Consider the following 8,555-nt stretch of genomic DNA (forward strand, 5'->3'; position numbering starts at 1 on the left):
CGTAAGGAATGACATTGAGCTCCTTTCTGGAGGCGGCCGCAGGAATTATCCCGTCAATGCGCGTCGCCCCGCGGCCAGGCTAATAACTACCAATTTACCTGTCTCGTAGAAGCAAAAACAGGTTCCATATAAATTCTCTGCTGGTTACATCGTTGACGTTATTATGACAACTAAGTCGGCACAAATCAATTATAACCCTATCCGCGTTTGGAAATCGTTTGAAAGAAGAACCGCTTCGGTAGTTAGGAATCTCGGTACGATAGATTGCAAAATGATAGTCACACACCGGTTACGTTCGTTGTTACGATTAAGCGAAGCTGGCCAATTTCGTTAAAGTCTATAGTACTTGATTTATGAAATATCGAACGTTAGTCGCGTGTTCTAAGTAACGAAAGATCGCGAAACTGTTAGAAGACGAAGTGGACTATTTTGGCTTCTAACTAATTTCTTTCTAATTCTAAGAAAAGATCGCGATAAGTTTCACGTTTCCGCGTTTTTCGTACAACTTTAAGATGGTTTGGTAAAAATTTAAAAACGGAACAGATTAAGAAAGCGATTTTCTAACAAAACGAATCTGTGGTTTGTTTCCAGTAGCGGCTCCAGGTTTGAGCGGCAGCATGCACAGCAGTGGGCTAATGTCGTTGCACGTGGAAGGGGGCACTCAGGTCCAGGTGCCGCGCTCTTTGATGCAAGCATTCCTGCAGCAAGACCCGAACCATCCAGGCCTGGAAACGGTGCGATTGCCGACGCCTCCGTGCGGCTCCGATGAGAACGGGCCGCCACAGCACTGTCGCGAAGTCGAGACGGAACTGTGCCTGGTCTGTCGCCGATGCGGCCGAGCTTATCCGCAAGAATCGACGCTGCTCGCTCACCAACGCTCCTGCTATCTCGGCAATCAACAGCGTCGCGGTGCGTTGCGCCTCGTTCAATCTCGTTACGCCTGTTCTCTGTGCGATGGAAACACCCCGACGAGAACTTACACGACCGTCACCGAATGGCGGCGTCACGCTGAAACGTTGCAGCATCGAGCTCGCCTCGAAGCGAACCAAGAACGCCAACAACAGCAACAACAGTTTGGTAACATCGGCGCGGAATCCGTGGGACAGTGTGGCGAGGAAGTGCATCCGCTCACGGACGAGATGGAGGATGTGGTGAATCAAATCACCCTGTTGGCTGCTCGCGCGGCCGCTGAGAGCACCACGGGCCAGCCACAGGCTAACGAGAGGGCGAACCAGGACAACAATAACGCTCCCGACGTCAAGAGGCAGAAACTGGTCCAAGAGGTTGCTGCTTTGGCTGGCGCGCGTTAAACGGAGCGTGTCACGTGCGAAAGAAGCGAATAACAGAGACAGCGGAGAAGAGTCGTCAGGCAGAGGTGCTACCACGGAACGAGCCATCGAACGTTCGCGAATCGTTTGGTTCGCAGGCTGACGATTTCTTCGGGAGGAGAAAAGGAAGAGGAAACCGAGGACGAAGGAAGAAAACGGAGCTGGCAGAGAGTGTTCGATGGGTGCTCCTCTTCGACGGGGTACTCGATAACGAAAGCAAACAACGTTCCTAACTGGCTAAATAAAGGGGAGGGGGTTCCAACCTAGGCAGGAACTGTCGGTGGGGGGGGGGCTTTTTCTTCCGCTCCGGGCACCGGGGAATCCCCGGCTCCAGATACTCGCGCGTGGACGGTGGACCAATCAACGAGGATGCCGCGTAATGGACCTCTCTCTTTATTCTCGTTTTAATTTCGGGCCGCGCACGGGCCACTGTCGCGCGCGCAATCATCAATTTAACTAATATTTTTGTTACAATATATGTACACACATAGCGTGCCACCAAAGCAGCGCGCTCACCAAAGTTCCTTCGATAGAAAGAATGAAGAATGTTTCGGAGTTTTGACGGACACACGTAACGGGACGAGTGAAAACAGAGTAACGTACGACCAAAAGGATTATCGGTTTGTTGTTTGATAATCGAGAGAGACGTTTGCACGAGTCGAGAAACGAGCGATTTTCTCGATGGATCGTCGTTCTTTTCTTTTCTTTTTTGTGTCTCCTTTTTTTTACGAAGCGACATCGTCTCTATCCGTGCGTCGACTGTACGCATCGGTCGCTTCGTAAGTAGGATTTTGGGGATGGAGATGACGGCGCGGAAACCGCGAGGCGACGAAGAAGCGCGTGGAGGAGAATAAATACGCGAGGGAGAGGAAAAGAATGAGCGTCGACGACGCCGGGAAGACGCGTCGAGGTGGGCTGATTTAAACGTTCCTATGTAAAGTAATAATAAAGATTTAATGAAACAAAAGAAAAAAAAAGTTACTAAAACAAGCGGACAGACATTAAGGACGCGGCGTAGTAGGATAGATGGCGCGGCGTTCGCGAAACTAATAGCGTCGCGCTCGTTGCGAATACATACGTACATATTCATCTCTAAGAAATGAAAAAAAAAAAAATGAATCTTCACTCTCTGTCTCTCTCTTTCTCTTTTTACGTGCGTGTGTATGGGTGGTACTGCGTAAGTAGCGTGTGTCAAGGAGGATGCGAGAATCGGATGAAGCGTCGTTCACCGACGATGACCACGAAAAAAGATGAAAGCCTTTCCTTTTAAAAGACACGAAACGGAAGGGAATCGCGAGAAGAAAGGAAGATCACCGCGTGTTCCTCTTTTCTTTTTTAATCGGCAAGAGGTGAACGCGCGAAAGTACATACAGAGATCAGAGAGGTTCACGTGTCGGAGGACGATCGGACGACCTTTTGAGGAAATCGGTGGCTGGAAGGATTTTTTCTTCGAAAAAAAAAAAAAGAAAAAAAAACAAAAATGGAGAGAGAACCCACGCGCACACGTGCACACTCACACGCACTCACTCGTGACACGTATACACGTGCATACACGCATACACAAGCCTAGTAATATCCATTCTATAGTTTCGAGAAACACCCACAGGGCACGGTAACCCCGCGGCTGGGAGGGGTTCTTTTTAAGTACGATAAAACGCGTAATAAACGTCGCTACCGACGCGCGAATTTTAAAACGTAAGTTCCGTTCATTTTTCTCTGGCCGTGAGAGCAAAATGCTCGTAAGGAGAAACGTCGAATGGAAGGAAGAGTAAAGTTTCGTGGGAGAGAAACGAGAACGACGACGCGAAACGAAACGAAAGGAAACGGGGAAAAAGCGAAAAGAAGAAATGGGAAGGAAAACGCGAGAGGGCAAGTTGCCCCGGTGCCCGTCGCGATACGGTTCGCGTTCACGAACAAGCAAAGACCCAGAAACATGGTTCCTATATTTAATAAATTATATTTAATAACGCTAAAAAAAAACCTAACGATTAATGACTAATATTAATGATAATAATAAACATAGTAATAATAATGATAGTAATAATGGTAAATAGTTATAGCTATCGATAGCTGTAATTGATTATCGCTAGTTAATCGGTCGACGATACGATAGCAAATCGGTCAGCCGCGCCGGAGACCGCGATCGAGCGCAGTGCTGATCAAGGCGTGAACTTTTTTTGGTTCTTTCTCGCTGGAAAACCGGAAACGATGGATTGCGCGGCGCGTGTGATGCTTTCGGGGTCGGCCGAAGGAAAACGCAAAGTTCGCGTACGCGCAAACCGGGTCTCCGTGGTTACGAGAGAAAAAAAGAAAAGAGAATAAAACGCAGTTGAATCGGGTGAACACGGCATAGCACTGGACACGATGGAAGAAAAAGAGAGAAAAAAATGAAAGAAAGAAAGAAAGACATAAGTAAAAGTTACATCTCGATCGACGGACACGGGGTTTTTGTAAAGGTCTGCTCGGGAACGACAAAGAATCCACTATTAGCTCGTAAGTTAACGGTTAATTACAATTAAACTGTAGATTTTAAGGGGAATATGGGAGGATATGCATCGGTAGACGACACACGAGACACACTCATGCATAGGTATATATATATATATAAAAAAAGGTATATATATATAAATAAATGAATAAAATGGATGAACAAAAAGTATATATATATTTATGTAGAAAATTATATAAATATATATATATATTATATATAAATATATGATGTTGTAACGTACTAGAATCCTCGCGGGTAATATCCGAAACGGCCACGTGTATACGCGCGTACGTACGTCGTGTTTCTCGCGTTTTGTTTAATTTTTTAAACACGCTTTAGCGCCGAAATCGAATACACACATACACACACACACACACACACGCATACACATGTACACAGAACAGGAAGAAAAGTAAGCGAATTATCAAAAAGCCTGAAAACTATCTTGGAAAATCGTGAATCGGGGATATCGCGAATGTGGAAAGAAAGCGGGGGTTGTGCCACCGTATGTGCAAGAGAGAATGTGAAAAGAACCTGTTAAGGATCGCGCTCCGAATCTTAACCTCAAAAGCGAAAAAAATTAAAAACCGAGGAGTTAAAACGAACGAGTAAAGAGCGTACGACGAAGTAAGAAGAAAACGAATACATGTATATGTAGTATAAAGAGGGTACTACCCGGCTACGTGGAAAGTAAATTAGGAAGAAGAGAGAGGGGTTGAGGGGGATGTTCAAGGGGATGAAAGGCGGGCGCAAAACGCGTAGTGGTCGTTAGACGTCGAACGAGACGCAAAGTAATAACTATTTGTAAGGTAACTAAGCAACTCGAGGTTCCTGTCTGCAAAAGATGCTTTTTCTAATGTAAACGTTGATAACGACGATTATTAATATTATATTTGATTATTATTATTACGATTATTATTATTATGATTATTATTATTATTATTATAGATTTACTATATTATATTTACATATATGTGGTCATGTATTTATTATTATCTATGTAAAAAGTTATAGCGTTGGGCTAAAACTGAAACGAATGGACACACGGTAACACGCACACATGACACACATATGACACACCTGTTTAGGGACACTTTACACACACGTTTATATACACGTATTTATACACGCGAAGAGAGACACGTGTAATTATTGAGAAAAAAAAAAAAAAATTCACACGTACATATAAACACATATACGTATACACATATGAAAATGGAAATTCCCAATTGATCGCGTTGCTCCGCGGCGATTCCCTTTTTAGTTAAATCGTAACACGGAGCATCGAAACGGATGGAGAGAAAAGGAAAGAGAAACGTTCGTAACCGATACCTCGCAAAATAGGACAATTGTTACTATCCGGTGATCACGGGCTAATTAAAAATCTGCGTAGATGTTAATCTGTAGATTACGAAGTAGCGAGCCCCCTCTTATTTGAAATCGTGGCTTTCACCACGTTTCGTCGATCTCGAACGCTCTCATCAAGCCTGTATATTGCAAACGACCTAACCGAACGACTATACATACACACGATATATCACTAATCTTAGCAGACGAGACGCGAGACCTTGGAAAAAGGGCGAAACGCGTCCCCTTTTATCGCGCGTACATTCTAACGAAAGAGAATAAGAAAGCGAAAGAGGTAGAAAACAGAAACGAAAAGAGGAAAAAGAATGGTATGCACTTTGGCGCACAAAAGAATCAACATCGTGTTCCTTTTAATTGTATACATACACATATGTATAGACGCGTATACATGTATACACGGAATATTTAATTTTTCTAATCGATTCGCGGCTAATACACACGCAGGAGATTTGCACGAGACGAATCGACGAACGCGCAACTTGTTTCGAAAACAAAACATGTACATCGAACATATACTCACACTGTCTACACGTACGCATATATAATACACACATATGAACATGTAGACGTAATACACACGAAACATGCGTATATACGTGGATACCACACATCGAGAATTGAAGCGAATCGAAAACATCGAGAATGGTCTCGAATCGATATAACGTATATCGCATATACGCGCGTGAATTCTCAAAACGCGGCAACGTACGTGCGCGTGTACGCAAAACTGGGTTTTGGCGTTTTGAGTTTCGAGTACGGGAGATTGCGTGATAGAGTAACCGAACCTCGCTACTAGCTGTTCCTAAAATCAACAATGATGAATGAGTGATAAGCGTGCGCGGATTAATTTAAGGAGTGAACTATAAGAGATGCAATTGAGTATGCGGAAACTATTATTACGTTGCGAGAAATTTTCACCGCCCCATCGCCGCCCGTCACCTTCCGGTTTCTCTCGTCGATCGTGCGACAATTCATCGCGAGATCACGCGACCCAAGAACGTTCGACGATACGTCCTTTCGATTCCACGATCGATTTTTCTATCCACGGCCTGCTATAATCGTCGACGAAGCTCGTACGAATAGACGCGGCTGCAAAACCGAAGCCATTGCTTATAAGAGAAAAAAGAGGAAAGAGAAAAAAGAAGATATATACGATCAGTGGAAAAGACACTATTCGGATGATCAGTTACACGTATTTACAGGGTCACACGGTCGATTTTTAAGAAGATTGATCGTGGAATGGGAACGACGTTAAGATCGATTCGTTTGAAAAAAAGAAAAAAAAAAAGAAAAGACGAAAATCGAAACGTTGTTGATCGAAAGAATCGCGGTTTCCTTTTTCCTCTTTATCGGGGAGCACAGAAAATGGAAACACAAGTGGCAAAACGATACGTCGTGTAAGATTCGACGAGAAAAAGAGCGGCCGGCGGCGAGGAAGTTTTTCAGTTTTCTATAACTGTCGTTGAGTTTGTATGAAATATGTTGAATACGACTATACTTATTGGTATAACCCTATTGGTTATTTCTATTGCTATTGCGATTATTATCTATTATTATTATTATTATTATTATTATTATTATTATTATTATTAATGCAATGATTGAAAGGGCGTTTATTATTATCATTATAATTATTATTGCATTATGAATATTATTATTAATATTGTCACTATTATCGTGGTTCACATTTATCGCCGATTGAATATTTTGTGAATTTGTTCCGAGCTACATTTTCATTGACTATTAATTAATAACGGATACTAATTGATAACGATAGCGATTAATTCTTGTGAGAGATTGCCATGTGTATATCTTATATGTACTCACTTACGGGGCCCGTGGCCCTCCGATGGGGCCGGAAGAGGCCGTGCAACCAGCGTGGCCGCGCGGTCAACCCCGTAAACGCCGGCTCAAGGACCCCGACGATGTTGGCGCCGCGCGCGATCCGTTCCTCTGCGTGCGAGAGCAATTTTTTTTCGAGAGCGATCGTGGTCTGTGTCTGTCGCAAGGTACTCGATCGCGATACTTATAAAAAAAAAAAAATAACGTTTCTCTCCTCGCGCCTCGCGCCTCGCCCCTTTTTTTGTAAAACTCGCGGAGACGCGGGGAGACCCACTTGACGGGAAACGGTAAAAAGAAAAAAAAAAGAGGGAACGATACCGACGGCTTCGATCGAATACAAACCAGGATAAACGAGAAAAATAAGACAAGAGAGCAAGCAAAAAACAAAAAAAAAAAAGGTGGAGGTAAAGGAGAGAAAAACGATAACCGAAGAGAGAAAAATGTGGAAGAGCGCGCGAGCATGCAAACAGACGTGCGTTTCTCGTACTTGCTGACGAAGATGCGCAAGGGAGACGTATCGAGTGTCGTTGTTTTCTAATCATTTGGCAATCGTTTGTGATTTTCGAACGAAGCTTTCAAGCAAGGATTTATTTTCCTTCGTTGTAGAATTTTCATTCTTCTGTGATGCCTGTCACGTTCGATCGCGCGACAATTTTCATGTTCCTACCAAATCGACCTCGTCCGATTTCTTTCGTCGCGTATCAGTGACCATCGCCCTTCGTTGATCTCCGATTAATCGTCGATCGATTAACTTGAAATATAAAAACCGCGTAAACTCGGGAATCACGATGTAAGCCGTGGAACGATGATAAGAAACGAAGGCAAAACGCGGCCGAGAGAGATAGAGACATCGCGTACGTTCTTTCTTGTTCATCTCGTCCACCCACGCTCGCCCTTGTGTACAAATATATATTTATGGTGCCATATGTGTTATGTGCGCGCGAACAAGATCCCGTGTTCGCGCACGCATCTAGATTTTATAATAGAGAAAAGAAAATGATGAAAAAAAAAAAAGAGAGAGAATAAAAGGAATAAGAGTTGAGCGAGCGAGAGAGAAAATGCGACATGCAAGCGCGAAAACGTATCGACATACGAGCACACATATATACATACACGAGCACGTAACAATTCATACTTACGTGCATACACGCGTTACATATACACATACACGCACGCACACGCACACACACACACATTGCATACACATATTATATACATACATGCATACATACATGCACACGTACGTACATACATACATACATACACACACACGTGCCATGCAAGATGGCTGTACCTGTATACGTATATAAATATACGCGAGCATACAGTGATGCACATATTTACGTGCGCTATTCCTATAAAGAGTAATTGAAGAGAGAGAACAAAAAGAAAAAAAAAATAGGAATTTAAGAGTGAGGCGAGGGAGATCTGCGATCTGGCACCAACATCGTACGGCAAAATGGGTGCGGTGCAATCATGTTCCTATTAGGTTTCATATCTAAGCGAGTAATTAATTATACCACTAA

General features: G+C 43.6%; 1 protein-coding gene across 10 annotated transcripts in view; it reads left to right on the forward strand.

The window, feature by feature from the left end:
* Zfh2 (Zn finger homeodomain 2) overlaps positions 1-7,233 on the forward strand; it is a 399,771-nt gene extending 392,538 nt beyond the window's left edge. For 8 of the 10 annotated variants that reach the window (XM_072017175.1, XM_072017174.1, XM_072017182.1 and 5 more), the window contains one exon: positions 592-7,233. In XM_072017175.1, coding sequence (XP_071873276.1) covers positions 592-1,310 — 719 coding nt within the window. In that variant the 3' untranslated portion in view covers positions 1,311-7,233. The remainder of the gene's footprint in view (positions 1-591) is intronic. The other 2 variants (XM_072017180.1, XM_072017181.1) reach the window with 2 other exon arrangements.
* Positions 7,234-8,555: the final 1,322 nt, after the last annotated feature.

The sequence above is a fragment of the Bombus fervidus genome, chromosome 14, assembly GCF_041682495.2.
Source record: "Bombus fervidus isolate BK054 chromosome 14, iyBomFerv1, whole genome shotgun sequence".
Classification (NCBI taxonomy): domain Eukaryota; kingdom Metazoa; phylum Arthropoda; class Insecta; order Hymenoptera; family Apidae; genus Bombus; species Bombus fervidus.